We start from the raw sequence: 16,570 nt of genomic DNA on the forward strand, positions 1-16,570 counted from the left end.
TTAGCATATTTGTGGTATTTTTTTGGATCTTCCAACTATTCTCTTTCCTAAGAAAGTATCAAGCGCGTGCGACTCGCAGAGTTCAAACTGGACTAAACCAACGCATTATTTTACAAACAGCGACATTTCAAGGGGTAAGAAAGAAAAAAAGGAGGAGAAGAATAAAAGCGCCATCTTTATTTTTTTTAAAATTGTTTTTTCTCGGGGGATCCGTTAGAGGGTTCGGGCGCTCCGCCGCCACGGCGCGGCGCGGGTGAGTGCCCCAGGCCGGTTTAGAGCGCAGGCTCCGGCGCCGGCGCAGTGGGCGCAGGGAAGCGGCGCCGTTCGGCGCGAATCGATGGCAACTCTCGCGGCTTCTCGCGAATCACGTGAGCGCGGCCAGCCACACAAAGGACGTCGCCGGTAGTGCGTACCTCAGCCTGGTGGCAAGCGGGTAAGGCCGAGCCGAGCTGTGTCGCCGACCGAGTTCGTTGGATTACGTCTACCGCTACCTCTCGTTATGGATTGGACGACGTCGGCTCTTGGGATGTTCGTGTCTCGGCTGCAATGACCATAAAATGGGTGAGGAGTGCCGACTCTACTTTTGTTTTAGCCCCTTGTAAATGTCGTGTTTGTGTCCTTTCTTTATCCTCCTCCGTATGGAATCTCTCGGACGTGTTCTCCGCCCGACAAGGTGAGTACGGGTTGGCGGCCTCGGTCGACGCCCGAACCGACATGGCCGCCGCGTCCGACTTTTATTCGCTCTCTCTCTTCTCCTCTCCCTCGGGCCTCCCCCCTCGCCGGCAGCCGGGGCCCTGCGCGTTTTTTTCTGTCCGACCGGGGCCCTAGACCCCGGCGCCGCGCGCCGTGCCGGCGCGGCGCGCGTCCGTGGCGAACAAAGGAGGAGGAGAAGCGGCGTCGCCTCGGTCGTTCCAGAAAGGGCGTGGCCGCCGGGCGGGCCGAAATCAGGCCCCGCCGTCGGAGGATCGCGGCCGGCCCGAGGGGTGGGACACGAGTTACCCCTCTCCGTTCGCGCCGTTAATTATCCGGCGGCGGCGGGGGGAGCGCGGAGCCCCGTTCCGGGAGGACCTCGCGTAATCTGAAGTCGGCGGGCCCGGTTCCGGCACCGCTTCCCGGATCTTTCTCGTTTTTCTTTGTTCCTCTTCCCGTGCTGAAAGCGCACCCTCGTGCACATTTACGAACGTACTCCCGAGTTCTGGCTTAGGTTTTCCACCCTCCCTTTTTTTTTTTTTTTAACTGGAAGCCAAGCAAGGGCCCTTCCACCTCGTGTAATTTACCCACCCTCGCCGAACCGGAACGGGAGCCGCCGAGTCGGGCCCGACCGCACCTCAGGCGGGGGTCAAAGGTTAACAACTAGACCGGGAATGTTCGGTCGATCCCCGTTTTTGCGGGTTTCCTCCGCGTCGAAGGGCGACGGACGGCGGTCGGAGTTCCCATCGATTCCGTTCGGTAAAACGAACGACACAAGACTTAGCAGGGACATTTCTCATCCCGAGTGTCTTTGCTCTGTTCTTCGTCTGACAACTTTTTTTTTCAACTTCGTCCGGCGGCGGAAGGGGCCAAGAATCTTGTGTGCTGGCGATTCGGCCGGAAGCGGATCTTCCTCCGCCGAAAAGAGTGCGAAGAATGAAGGAGGGTGAAAGGCAAAATCATCCTTCTATCTCTACCCTTAAACACCGAATTGGAAGAAGAATGACAAGTTTTGTCGCCTTTATACTGTCAAATTTTTAATTCGTTTATACTAAATCGGATTCCCTATTCATCTGTGTTCGCATATTCCACTATTGTTATTATTACAATAAAGAATACGAAATCCTTTCTTCGGGGTTCTACTTCTGTAGAGACGAGATACGTAACCCAGCGTACCGCTTCGTCGTAAGTTCGGAGATTATCGGATCTGAGCGCAAGATGGCGGCGACGGACCGATAAGTGCCAACGACCGATGGAGTTTTCTTTATTGTTTTTCTGCGAGGACGCGTTGCACCGAGTTCGATACTCTTGGAAACGCTCGATAGAGGAGAATAATCTTTCGTTTCTTAAATTTGAAAACTGTTCGGCAACAATTCCGGTAATTGCCGTCTTAAACTCCTCTATTATGGAGGAATAGGTGGGATCACTTTCCTCCCAGCTGTATTTTGTGTGGCCAGGGTGTAATTCCCTGTAGTTGGGTATAAGTAAACCGAACATCCCGGGGTACCGTTCGAGTACACTACTCCCCAGCCAGCCCCTCACCCTAGAAGTTTGTCAGGACATATTTGCCGACCCCGGTTCCCTTTTTGCAAGTAGAACGTTCCCGCATCCGGCTCGTGATGCGCAGACTCCATTCGGCCGGACACCTACGCCATAAAGGTTAGTAACACTTTTCGTGAAAATCAACCATGAATTTTTTTTTAGTCTTCGTCCCGTCCCAAGACTTTCTGTCTCACCCCTCCCCAAATTTACTCCGGCTGATTTTTGTTCCGGCGGATTCTCGCCGGAACAAAAATCAGCCGGAGTAAATTTGGGAGAGGGAACAAAAATTCGATCGACTTCGACATTTGTCATTATCACGATTGAAGAAGTGGGGAAAATGGAATCCAAAAAAGTGTCTTTCATCCTTTCTTCTCCCCGTACAGTACCTCGGGGATAACACAATGTTCTTTTCTGTTCTTTCCTCCCTTCCCTCCAATGGACTCGACTGTGACGGAGATTCGTACTTGCCCGTCCCTTTAGAAGCGGGATCGACCTCGTTTCGTTCCGCAGTCACGAGCTTCCGAAACGACTCTTGCGTTTTCGTTCTCACCAGTGAAGGTGTTTGCCACCTTACACCGAAAAAACTCGTTCTCTACCAAAGCGTTACCGACAGATGATATTGCAGTAAGCTTCACCGTACCAGAAATAAGCGATATTTCCGGTGTGGTCGCGTTTGTTGTTCAAATCGACCGAGTGCACACGTAAAATAAGGTCAATATTCTGTGTAAGTGTTTAGTATCGACCCGATGTAGACGCACACCAAATATAAATCGCTATAGAACTGTTCCTCTCCGTTCCTTATTCGGAGATTTAAAGAATAATCCGATATCTTTACTCCGAACAAATCTTCCGTTACCTTTCCGACGCTTGCGTGAGCGTTACAAATGGAGATTACCAAACACGTAAACTTTAAGTGACGCATTTACTTTGAACGGAGCAAACTCTAGATTAGTATTGGTTGCGAGAGCGTAAGCCACTTTCGATTTTGCTCCCAAGTAACAAATTACGAAGACACAACGAAAAGGGTACGCAATTGGTGGTGTTTTTAGTGTTTGACCTGTTCTAGTGTTCTAGCACAGAACGGCGGCCTTTTGGGTACATGTCAGGAACTTGTGTATGTTATGCGTAACTGTTTGTGCAGTTGTGTATTCGATCTTGCGCGTGTTTAACCCGGATTGTTCGTAGGAACACAATGAAAACGCGGAAGTTATCGATTTGAAATATGCAAGAACAACGTATGTTGTTTCGTAATGTTTGAAGGAAAGGGAGCGCCCCCGTTATCTGGTGATAGGAAATGTCGTTAGAAGCGAGAAAGACACTAAACACCATGACTCCGGCAGAAAGGGAGGTAATTTTTTGTGTTGAAACAAAGTTATCCTTTCTAAACGTTTCGTATGCTACGTAGTAAGCGATTGGACTTGGATCCGTAGATAAGGCTTTTATCTGTTTATCGTAACGGATTAGGACTATCACCAAGCGTACATTTCTCGTTGGGCGAATTCGAATTTGGACGCTGCACGCGCGTTCGGTAGTGTCGCTTTATTTGTTTTTTTTTACGTGAGGGTTGACTGATTACGTTTTGTGATTTCAGGCAAATTTTCGTCTGCCGTCGTCCAGTCGCACACCGGTGATCGGATAAGACCAGGGAAAGAGATCCAGCGCGGTGGAATGAATCCTCCTCCATGGTGGCGATTTCGTGACACCAGGATCCAATGAAAGACAACCTGCTGGATGGCCACCGGGGTAAGGTGGCTACTAATGTCACGTCTACTCCCACAGCAAGTGGCAAGACGGAGGTTGTAGGGGGACCTGGACCCACCAACTTCGACGACGATTACAACGAATGGGAATTAGGTATCGGCGATCTCATCATCGACCTGGATGCTGATATAGAGAAGAATAACGACAAATATCACGGAATCGGCGACGGGAGTGTGACTTTCGGCTTGTTGACGACCAATTGTGACTTAACCGGCACGACGTCTAGCATGTCGAGCACCAAACAGTCCCGCATGACCGGGAACAGTAACAGTAGTAGTAGTAGTAGTAGCAGTAGCAACAGTAGTAGCGGCAGCGGCGGCGCCGGCGGAGCGGGTTCTGGCGGCGGCGGCGCGGGCGCGGGTGGAGCGGGCGCAGCGGGAAACGGAGCCACCGTGGAGCACCAGGCCACGGTGGACAAAGGACTCAAGATGAAGATCAAGCGCAAGAACGTGGGAAGCAAATTCTCCGAGGCCAAGCACGAAATCGTGCAGTCCGACACCAAAGTGGCCCACCAGCCGGCCTCCGAGGCCGGCGGCGCCGCCCCCAACTGCGTCCAAGTGGCCGCGCCGGCGGAGCCCAAGTCCAAGCATTCGTCGGGCAAAGGCAGGAGCGCCGGACACCGCGAAAAAAAGGAGAAGAACAAGGACAAGAGCAACAACAAGGCCGGCGCCGACGTCAACGGCGTCGCCGGCAACGCTCACGGCGCCGTCTCCGCCTCCATAAAGCTGTCCGGAACCAACGGCGGCGCCGCCTCCGGCGCTCAGGGCCCGACGTCGCACGCGGCGTCGGCGCCCGGCGCTAACGCTTCCGCCGCCTCCTGCGACGGCGTGGTGTCCGCCGGCAACTGCCTGCCCTCCATCATGCCCAGTCTGACCGTCAAACTGGAGACCAAGTACTCGTCGCTGCCCGCCAACAGCACGGTCTTGCTGAAGCCCGAGGATCTGCCCAAGAGCCCTCCGCCCAAGCGAGTTCGAGTGGACAAGGCGGACCCGGTAAGTCTCATTCGCTTTTTTCCTCCCTCCCCTTTCGGGAACTTCCCGGACCCCGTCCCGTCTCTCTTTCTCTCGCGACGCGTCGCGTCGGCGACTGTCTAATTAAAACGTCGAGCACCCCGAAAAGTGGCGCTTCCGGTGGGCGGAGCGCGACGCGTATCGGTCTAGCGCTCCGCCCGGTTTTCTTTGCTTCGGAAGGCGTAACTAATAGGTATATCGTGTGTGACTCGTGCCTCTCGAAACGGAGATCCGGATACCACCTAATTGCATACCAAAGCGTCCGAGGCAGGTAAGAGTGAATACTCTGCATGCGGCTAAACGAATCGCGTAAATCTTGATCCACTTCTGACTGGATGGCACTCGTCCTTTGTATGTTCGCGCGTCGGTGCGTTAAACGTACCAAATTCATTAAATACGTGAATTTACCAGTAAAATGAACAGAATTTCGGCTATGTCGCGTTATGTAAATACGGCTCAGGAAATTTCGCGCGAGACAATTCCAGGTGGACCATCTGCAACGGCAGTGACGTTGATGCTAGTTCAAATCTATACTTTAAATTCCTCTACTGTAGAGGATTCTAAACTACGCGATGCCAGATGACGCGACCTGGTATCTTATATATCTTTGTGGTCAATACCCGTTGATATTTGAATCGTTACGCCCTGCGCGTTACTCTGAACGCGCCAATATGTGAACAGTTCAGAGCTCTATCATGGATTTCGTGAAAGATGATGTGCCCTGGGATGAAACGGAAATTGGATTCTTAGTTTCTTGTTTTCGTGGTGTCGAAACTAAATCTTCGGGATACGTTTTCTCGTTTGTCATTTTCCAGGCCGAGTTTTCTGCCTGTCTTTGTCTTCTCGTCTCGTTTCCATTGGCGAGAGTGCAGAAACCGGTGAAGATGCCCCGGGGCTAAAGAGGGAGACAGGGTAGAGACTGCTCTTGTTGTCGGATGTTCGCCACTCGACCTTTGTGTTTGTCCGTTTGCCTGCTCCCCTCGGGCGTGTATCCGTTAAAGTTACCAATTTGTGACGTACGGACGGTGAGAGCCAAGCCTGTACCCACTTATAATGTGGTCTCAGAACTTTCACACCACACAGTGTTTTATTGGTATTATTTCGGTGGCTTGCAGCTGCTCGTATGTTCGCGGAGGGGGGAAAAATAGCATGACTGTATCGTAATGGCCTTATTTTTCTTTCGGATTAGGATAATTTTTATTTGCCAAACTCTTAATTTCTTTTTTCCTCAATAGTTTTAGTTACGGATCGAGAATTTTTGTGTTTATCTTTGCGAAACGCGAAACTCTGTTGTCGGGGAATGGTTAATCTTAATTTATATTATTCGTAATGGTTGTCTGATGCTCGTTACGTTTCCACGAATAGTTCTGCCGTATTGTTAAGTGAGACGTAACGAAAGTGTATAATGTACTCGAAGGGCAGCCTTTTTTACCGATTAAAACGAGTGTAACTTGTTCTGCCGAGTTTATCGAGTGGACAGCAGCGTAAATTTACAGAAACAAGCTGCAAATATCGAGCGGTGCGCTGAAAAATCGCCCGTGCAAAGGCAATAAACGTAAATTACCAACGCGGGGGGTTGTTCACCACAAATTTAAGTAAATAGATCTGCAGCAAGCCTAGCACCGCGTAATGTTATTCAATTAGTTTGCGAAAATGGTTGCCTGTATCAATTTTTGCCCACTTTGCAACGAGGAATATCCTCGTTGCGTTCTACAACTTCTGTGCTAATTAACAATTTCAGTGTTTCCTTCTTACCCGTGTTTCCAGAACTGTTGCCTGTCTGAATTTTTATGTGCCTTTTTTACAGTTGTATATGCATTCCTCGTAGTCTATCGAACTAATTTAGTGTTTTGGTTACGCAATCCAAATACGTTGTTGATAAAATTTCGAAATGCCAACGTCGTTTTTAAACATTAATAATTACATAAACTCGGTCTTAAAATATTCTATTTACTGTTTTATTTCTAGTAAAACTCTTATTCAAAAACATATTTTGCAACCCGCTAATGGGGATGTTTGTGATTTGCAACGGATGACTGAACTCGGCTCTGTGACGCGTCGAATTTCTCCAATTTTATAATAAAAACAAACGAACAGAAATGTTATAAATGATTTTCTATAAATAGAAAAAGTTAATTGTATATAAAAATAATGAGATTTGCAATTTGTAAAAAAAGTACAGTAGTAGCTTACGAAAAGATTCGAACCTTGAAACGTTATGGATTCGTATCTCGTTGCAAATTGTTTAGGGGATTCGCAACGGATTGTTATCGTTTCGATAAGACTGCAAACTCGACAAATTGCAAATTAGCTGATTGCAAAGTGTCGGACGTAGTTCACAGTCCCTCAGGAATCTCTATTGGAAGAGTTCACTGGCATCTCCAAAAATAACTGTTAGTACGAAAGTTCAAGGTCGCCTGTTGTAGAAAAACGAATTACAATTTAAAATCGTGAATTAGAAGAATGAAAACAATTTATCAAAGCGATCAATAATGTCAGAAACTTTATAAAATTAAATATATATATATATATATATATATATATGTACTAAAGATTTGTTTTGTAAATGGCTATTCATTGGTAACTGATTGCATCAGGATGTTTCTTTTGTTTTGAGTACAAGTTTTGCTTTGCGATTGTTTCCTGTTAATTAGTCACACAATATAAATGTAAAAAGGATTTTAATAGAGAAACAATGTATTTATTGTGTACAGATTAAGTGACGCCAGATATACGATATAGATATGATACAAGATAAATTTTTCAGTCAAGTTCCCACTTTATTTAACAAGAGAGTTTTTCACTAACGTAAAATTTTCTACAGTTTGATTCTATTATATAAAAGTTGCTCTGTACGTAAAAATTTTTGTCATATTTTCGAATATTTATTTTGACTTTCAAAGTCCTGTTCTAAAATACAAGCTTTAACAATGAATGATGATGCAACGCAGAGTATAATGTGTAAACTTTACTGGTTTTGTTACATTTCGAGTATAATTTATGTAAAAGTTCCTTTAAAAATATATATATATTTTTTTAAAATGGAAACTTGATCTGTAATATTAAGTATCAAATTCCACAGTTGTTAATTACAGCCAAATCTATTTTAAAAAATTAATTTTTAATTCCTTATATTGAAAATATTTTTGTGAATTATTCTAATAAAATTATATATTTTTTGTTTTGCCTTGTCTTCACTTATCAGAGAGGAACGTTGTTTGTTTGTCTCGCTTCTATACTAACAAATGAAAGTATATTGTATGTTTTATACTAGGGTTACTAGCATTTAAACACACAATAAACATACGTTACACGATTTAGAAACTTTAAGGCAAAAATTCTCGTAGTTTAAGTACAGTAAATAGAATATTTCATTGATGGATAGAGAATAATTTAGTTTCTTGTATCAAAATTCTAGTGTAGTTTTATGTATCTTAAGCAAATTTACAGAAAGTATATGAAATATAAACAGTATTACTGATGAAGTTTTGTATGAATATTTAAGAAGACAAAGAAAAAAAAGTAATCTTTCTAAAAGGTTCAATTTATAATGCAAGAAAATTATTAATCTAGTACTTTTGAATCTAAATTGTTCATCAGTTCGTGAACAGTTTCTTTGAAAGTGCTAGGACATCAAGAATTTTCTTCTGGTATACTCGATAAAGGTATTTTTCACGTACTTTAGGAAGAAATTAAGAGAGCATTTAATGATATTTAAACTGAAACTGTTGTCTAAATTCAGATTACATCAGGACACACCCATTCAGAACACACTACCCATATTACAGTATTAAATGGGTAATCAACTGTAAATGGATGTCTCTTTTGCAAAATATGGATGTCAGCAATTTTAAATATACAGTTCTGTGTATATATTGTCTACTTGAACCTTGTTTATTAATAAGTTCTATTAATAAACAAGGTTCAAGTAAAACTGTTTTACATTTCTGTGTATATATTAAGGACATAGAGATAAAAATAATTAAATATATAGTATTCAAATGTTTTGATTGACTGACCTGCAAAAATGTTCAGATGAAAAGTATGTTAATTCTCATTTTCCAGGATAAAATCTTTTCAAAAATCAATAGAACTTGTGGCATAAATATGAAATTCTTCTATAATCCTTAATAAGTCATTTTTAATTATGTAAATACAACAATTAGTCATAACTACGAAGAGTGTCCAGTTTAAACTGTGTTTATAGCACTCAAAATAAAAATTATTAATCGATATCTTGACACAATTTTCTATGAAAACGATGTTTTCCTCATTATATACATTGTATTATAGAGAAACTAAAATTGGTTAAAATGATCTTGAGAATTTATTTACTCGACTGTATTATAAGGATTGTAAATATGGCCATTTTGTACAGATGCTTACTGTTGGCACTGAATGGTCTCCAAGAATTCTATGTTTAGCAAAGTCTGTATAAGTAGAGTACGTGTATAAAATGGTATAAAATATTCGTGACAATAGTATATCGAGAAGTGATCCGGAAATTTGCATTACGGAACCGGTTATTTGTCAAATAGTACAGATTTAGGTCTTTAAAGAAATCACTTTTTTTATAATGTGTCATTTTTTGATACTATTCATCCTACATTGATTCTAATTCTGTCTATAATCCATCTAGGAGTGACCATAAAAAAAAATGGATGCTAGAAATGATTTTAGTCAATTCAGTACACGAATAAAACTGGTTTTCGTGAGAGATTTATTGCATTTGATGAATGAATAATATGTCAGACTGATGCAGAATCTATCAAGCAGTTTTCGGTAAAATAAATAACAAATGAGTTTGACAAGTTCTCGGAAAGATATGTAATCTGTTTTTGTTCTGTGCGGATTAGAAATTCTAGGCGATTCCGTACGTATAACTCGCAAACAGTATATTTTACTGTATAAATCTTTATTTTATATTCTTTTATTTCTGAGAAAGCAAATTTTCTGAAGACAAATTCGTTAAAGCAGAAATTTTATGTTAGCAGATTCATGTTTTAAATTGTAGCAATACATTTCTTATAATTAATGTAACAAATTTCGATTAATTATATTGATAGTTACAAATTGGTATAATATTTCAACCGCACGGTTTCTAATTTCAAACCATTTTAGAACGATAGTATAATTATGACCGGAATATTTGGTTACTTGTTGCTATATCAGTTCCTAGTGTAGCGTCAATAATTTTGAATTCTTCAATGTATTTGTAAGTTTGTTTGAAATGCATATATTAATAAATTGGTTTCAATAGCGGTGTACGCGTATTATTTATGAAATTTCCTCATGAAATTCTGCCAACAGTAAGTGTAAATTTTCCAGTTTTTTAACTGAAATCTTGTCAGAATAAGTAGGTTGTAAACATTTTCCTTGAATTTTGCCTTATATTTTGTTAAAAGTAAATGTATTTCAATTGCCATAATTTGCAAAAAGTAATATTATTGTGTTTAGTTTGTACGATGCAGGAAATCCTTTGATAAAATGTGAATGTCGTAAAGTAGTATGTTTTCTTTTTGTTTGCGTAATAAATTATGAATAGGAAAGTTATAGAATAGAAATCCTTTTCTAAACTTCCTTATTTAACTTGTTTTCGGTTTTAAAAAAAGTTGAATTATGGAGTAATTTTACTATTTCTAATTATCTTTTTGTAAATTATTTAGAGATAAGCATGTCAATAAATTACTACTATTTTCGTTTTTCTAAATACAAAGCCATGTAAAATAAAAACATTAAATGCATTAAATAGATGAAAGATTGTGCAAATATGTGCATAATAAATAATAATTTTCTATTTTCTCCATTCGCCTTTGTTATTCCTTTCCTTTAATTAATATTTTCATACAATTTGGTATTAAATTAAATTAAGTAGTATATATTGTTTAAATAAAATTAATGAATTCCTGTATCTAACAATTACAGTTTATGTTCTAATCAGTTATATTTTTAAATTTGAATGTATCTTGTATAGAATCTAGAAAATAAGCTAATTAATTTGTTGCAATTTAGGTTAAGCTCAGACTTAGTTATACTGCTAATGAACCATTTTCTTCATTAGAATTCATTTATTCGAATGAAAAGTTTAGAAAATAATATTACAGTGGACCTTCGTTATAGCGCTGCTCACTATACCGCGCACTCGGTTATAGTGCAGGCGATGTTTGCGACGCAATAAGCTCAAACACGTTTATACAGGTCCGTGCGGCATTAGTGAGTAGCGCATTTTATTGCTACTGCGTATTGAGTAATTGTGTATGTATTGAGTTCCTGCATGTATTTTGAATAGTGTTTAATTATTGTATGCATGATGAGTAAAAGAAAAGCTTACAGTGTGAAAGAAAAGCTTGACATTATTGCTAAAGTAAAGAGGTGAATCGCGTTACACCGCGCTGCTCCGTATAAAGCAGTTCACCATATAATGCAGATGTTGTTTCCCATCCGACTTGTGCGTTATATCGGGGCGGGCCCACTGTATTTATCTTAAATGTAATTGACATATGATGCCGATACTGATTATTTAACAGTTAAAACTAAAAAAGTATAGGTTTTATTATTGCTTAAAGATTTGTTTAATGTTTATTTTATGAATAATGATTTACAATTTACAGTTTTGTTTCAGTTTTAAATTGATAAATGAATGGATGTTATAAGCATATTTTGACTCTAAACATCGCTAATGTGTGTTGCAATGACTTACAAAGTCCAAAATTTAGCATGATGATCAAAATTGCAATTTAAAATCAACAATATTAGAAATAATTACACGTCAAATGCTTTTTTTTTTAGGTTAAGAGCTGTTAGGTATAGAAAGGATTTAAAATCTTGCTCTGCTGTATAAAACATATTTAATGATGATGATTATAATAATACATCGGTTACAAATTGGGTAAATATTATATTATTGAAAACGGCGGTAACTTGTTTCGCTTCTGGTTTAGATTTTCTGCCCATCATTTCTGCCCCTTACGTTGGAGGAAATATTACAAATTTATTATACAAGGAAAGTTTTAAATACTGATTCAATATTTTATGATTTATTAATTTTATATTAATAAAATAATAATTAATGAAACGTCTACTGTATATAAAAAAAATTAGAACACACGAATATAATGGTTTATCAGCAAATTCTTAATATACAGAAATGTAATGACTGAATGACAGCTGCAGTTTGTAGAGTTATTAACATATGTTTTTGAATGTTTTAATTTTGTAACTCTATTAATTCTCGTAAATTAATCTATTTAAAACAATTTTTACAGCTTTATCTAATTGCTGTAATGATATTTTATCTTATATATATTCAGAGTCATAGAATTGTTTTCTTCTACCCATCTAAATGTTTTATTTCTTTGAATTCCATTAATGATGTAGAAGTTTCATGAGAATATAAATCAATTGAAACAACATTCTGTGGTGTCGTAAGTATCATTCCCATATGTTTTCAGTTACATTTTGACCTCGTTTTGATCTTGCTGTCCTCAAATATGAAGTAAACTTTAATAATTTCGATACAGGATCAAACTGATATTAAATACAAATTTTGAAGTCTTACACTTAAACTTTTTCTCTCTATATTTTGATTTATAATACTTCTCATTATTTTATATAGAATATATAAGTTTAATTGATAAATATTACTATATTTTTTCAATAAAAAATTATAGAAGAATGGTCATAAATCTCGCATAAATATAAAATGCTTATTATATACACAGTAGTTAATTCAGCTGTTACAGATGTTCTGCATTCGAGAGTGCCGAATTTAAAATAGTTATTTCTATTTAATTTACAAATAATAAAGGAAACATTTGAAATGCCCCTAAATTAACTGATGCTTAATTTGTCATTGTGAATATACGCGAAGATCCGTATAGACTTCTGCGGAGTTTGTGGATATGCAACTCGTAATTAATGTCTACGATTAAGTCGAGTAAAGAATTTTAATAATAGTTATCAAGATATGTCACTTGGGAAACTGGAAATAATAATTTATTCTTTTATCAGATTTAAAGCAAAAAACTATTTTTATAACAGGAAAATTGTTAAGTATAACAACACATACATTAAAACTAAGGAACTGTATATTGTATTCTTTTGATTTAAATATTTCGCTTCCATAATTTTGTTCAATATTATTTTTGGAGAGTTAAGTACCGTACAAATATAGAAATTTTAATATCGGCTTCTAGGTTGCTGAAATAATCTTTGATATTTCAAAGTCTAATCAAATGTTCAGTTTTTTTATCTTTGGTTTAGCATTGCAGTTCGGTTTAAGGCCTGATAATTCATTACTCTTAAATTACGTCTTAATGATCGATATCTAGCATTTAATAACATATATTGCAAGTTCTTAAATTTTTATTATTTAACACTGGTCTGGAATTTTTAATTAATATGATTAAAATAAAAAAAGTTTTGATTATAAATAGTGATATAAAATGTATCATTTCTCATTTTTTGCAAAGAATTTGTAATATATTTGAAATTTCTCTACAATTTTTGTTTTTTATTTCATAAGTTTATCTTTCTGTAAAATTATTTATTAAATGATAAGTTTAATGCAAACTTTCCTCGAGATAATCGAACAGATTTAACGATTCTTTTTCGATAAAGTTTAGTCGTTAAAATATTTCCTCGACCGTTGTTTTTTTCTTTGATAGATATTTGGATTTTTATAACGGACTCTAATTCTTTATTCAGGTTGTGATTTTTATGGTTGTTGCCTAAATATTAAAGTGCATTTTGTCAAATTGTTTACTTTTCTTATTTCTAAAATATTAGCTGTGCGACAAAATAACTTATATCTTCAATAAGAATGACATATTTCAAGCTATCTGATTAAATTAATGACTTCTGTTGGGAATTGAACTTAATATTGATTATTGTACCATAATATGGTAGTTAGATTCTTTGTTGTATTACTCCGTTATTGGACTAGACTTTCTGTTCATATTGAGAAATTTATGAGCAGGTACAAATACAGATATTTTTTTCAAATATTCACTCATTTTTTGAGCTTATTATTCAAAAGACTAAGCCTGGAGAATGCATAAACTGCCTTGATAAAATTTACTCTATTATAAATATTTAAAAGCTGCTAAAATGTCTAGAAAAACAGTAAATTTATTCGTTTTCTGTAGGATGCATTTACAATTACGCATAAAATTTTCATAGATTTTAAAGAGATATAATAGAAAATACAAAAACTATATTTTGGCAATATATGAATAACAATTGCATGCTGTAAAGTTAGAAATAACAATATATTTAATGTAATTTTGTTTAGCAGCTGTTTCTAATCCATAATATAACCGAGTCACAATACATTTGGAAAGAGTAAAATATGGAACATAGGAAACAATAATTTAATTATTCAAATCGTTACTTATTTTTGCATGGTTTTTGTTTAGGAATTAAATAGCGTTCAAACTCGGAAAAAGTTTCTTAAAGCGGCATTAATATAATGGAGTGTTTAAAAATAAGTTTTTCCATTAGAATTTATTTATGTAGTTTGTTCTGAAATTGGTTCATTTGTGAATAAATGAATTCAAAAAATTTTAACATCAAGAGCGAGTTTATCATCCATTAATATATTGAAGAGTAAGCAGCATTCAAAATCATTTGTATCTATTAAATATTCGATATATCGATCGTTATAATTGCCAATTGTAACATTGCCAACATTTATGAAACTCATTTGTCATTGTTATTTCTCACTTTACTCTGTCACACTGTTTTTTCAAATAATATTTGATTATATTTAATTATAATTATCTTACTCTAATTAGTATACAAGAATCACTTGAGAGAATTTTTTTTAATTATAATTTGTCGACGATTGTTTTTAAATTGAAAGTTATTGTTATAGTTAATAGAAAAATTAGTGAATTAATTTTGTGAAACGATCAAACGTTAGATTTTTATTCGTTTTTCTTGTTTTCTTTCTTTTTATAAATCAGTTTTGAGTAGACGATGATCTAAAAGTCATTTACAAGTCCATTGTTTAAACATTTTTTTTTAAATCGCAAATATTATAAACATGAATAATTAATTTAATAATACCTATAGTAAAATTAAAAACCAAAAACATAATTTAACTGAAAGTAATATGAGATTCACTGAGGACGATATGAGGACAATTAACCATATTTGCTGCCTTATTTATTATCCTTTGGCTGTATGAAAACATTTTAACAATTTAACACATGTTTATATAACTTGATACAGTATGTAATGTTTTTTATACACTAACATATTTGGCTTTTAGAATTGGCAATGTTCTAAGAAATTTAAATATTTTGAATGGACAATTTTTTGGTTTGAAGATGATCTGGAAGACTTAAGTGTTCAGGATGATAAAAGATTATTATTTTTAGTTTTTCCATTATAGTAGTATTAAGAAATTGTATTCTAATTTGATATAAATTGTTGAGTTGATGATTCTAAACAATTTGTTGAACTTTTTGAGATTAAAATGACGCTTGTTATTGTAATTCGGTGTTCAATTTATATCAATAGAGATATAATAAAGTTCCATAATCATATTTTAATAAATACTTTTGATAATACAATCAGTAATTAGGTGAAAAGATACTAGACAATGTATTGATCCGTAATGATTGTGAATTATTAGGTTTGCTCTTCTAAACTTTATTTCCTAGAATTATTTGAAATTCCTTGTGTGTGTCAACAATCTGAAAATGATTTAAACACTGAAACATTTAGTGTATACATAACAATTGTAATCTTTCAAAAAACAAGTAATTATTGGAAATAAATATAGGGTTCATGATTTCACAATTTTCAAAGATTGATGTGAAAATTATTACAGGATTCTGATCCTATAATTTTTTTATATCCCATACATTTGTTTATAGCATGAACTGTTCTTGTTAGTGCCAAACAACTTTACATTATTACATGATAATCATTAAAGCATTTGATGTTAAAATATAATATGTAATGTAGAATAAATTACTTTGTGAATACAAATTTCATACAGATATATTAAGAAAACAAAATTAATAAGGATGATTTTACAGATTTATTCTATTCATTTCTGACAACAGATTTATCAATGCAAGAGTTCTTGAAATCGAAGAGTAATGTTTCTAAAGATAGATTAAGGTATTATTGATCAAAATATAATAAAAAATAATGTAACGTAGATCTATTTTATATAACTATTACAGAGCTAAATAAATCATTTAATACATGAGAGTATAATTGGAACCAGTTGAATTGGAGACAGGAAGAATGATTATTGTCTAAGCTGATATTTCTTAAATGACTGATAGTTAGTCACCCTTTGATGCAATTTAAACAATACGATTCAATGATAAATGTATTGAATGTAATGATGACATCTGAGGTCACGGCATATTGTTTCCCAGAGCTAAAATGGGAACGAAATACACCATAAGAGCAATTTGAATCTTACCATTTTTGTATCAAAGTATGGAATTTTAAATCACTTTACAATTGCTACTTTAGTTTAATAACACATATTTTATATCATTAGATTTCTTTAGTGGTTATACTTTTTAGTATAAACTTGACAG

At 36.5% G+C, this 16,570-nt stretch overlaps 1 protein-coding gene across 7 annotated transcripts in view; it reads left to right on the forward strand.

The window, feature by feature from the left end:
- Nucleotides 1-372: 372 nt before the first annotated feature.
- The window catches only part of LOC136972010 (zinc finger protein 608-like), an 86,614-nt gene continuing 70,416 nt past the window's right edge, over nt 373-16,570 (forward strand). For 5 of the 7 annotated variants that reach the window (XR_010880267.1, XR_010880265.1, XR_010880266.1 and 2 more), the window contains exons 1-2: nt 373-561; nt 3,824-4,985. Coding sequence is in view for 4 of the 7 variants with exons in the window: in XM_067266557.1 (XP_067122658.1) it covers nt 3,945-4,985 (1,041 nt within the window). In the remaining 3 variants the exon portion in view is untranslated. Of the gene's footprint in view, nt 674-3,364; nt 3,581-3,823; nt 4,986-16,570 lie in introns of those variants that run through there. The other 2 variants (XM_067266555.1, XM_067266556.1) reach the window with 2 other exon arrangements.

This window comes from Centruroides vittatus, unplaced genomic scaffold (genome assembly GCF_030686945.1).
Source record: "Centruroides vittatus isolate TY-2023 unplaced genomic scaffold, ASM3068694v2 contig_2747, whole genome shotgun sequence".
Classification (NCBI taxonomy): Eukaryota; Metazoa; Arthropoda; class Arachnida; order Scorpiones; family Buthidae; genus Centruroides; species Centruroides vittatus.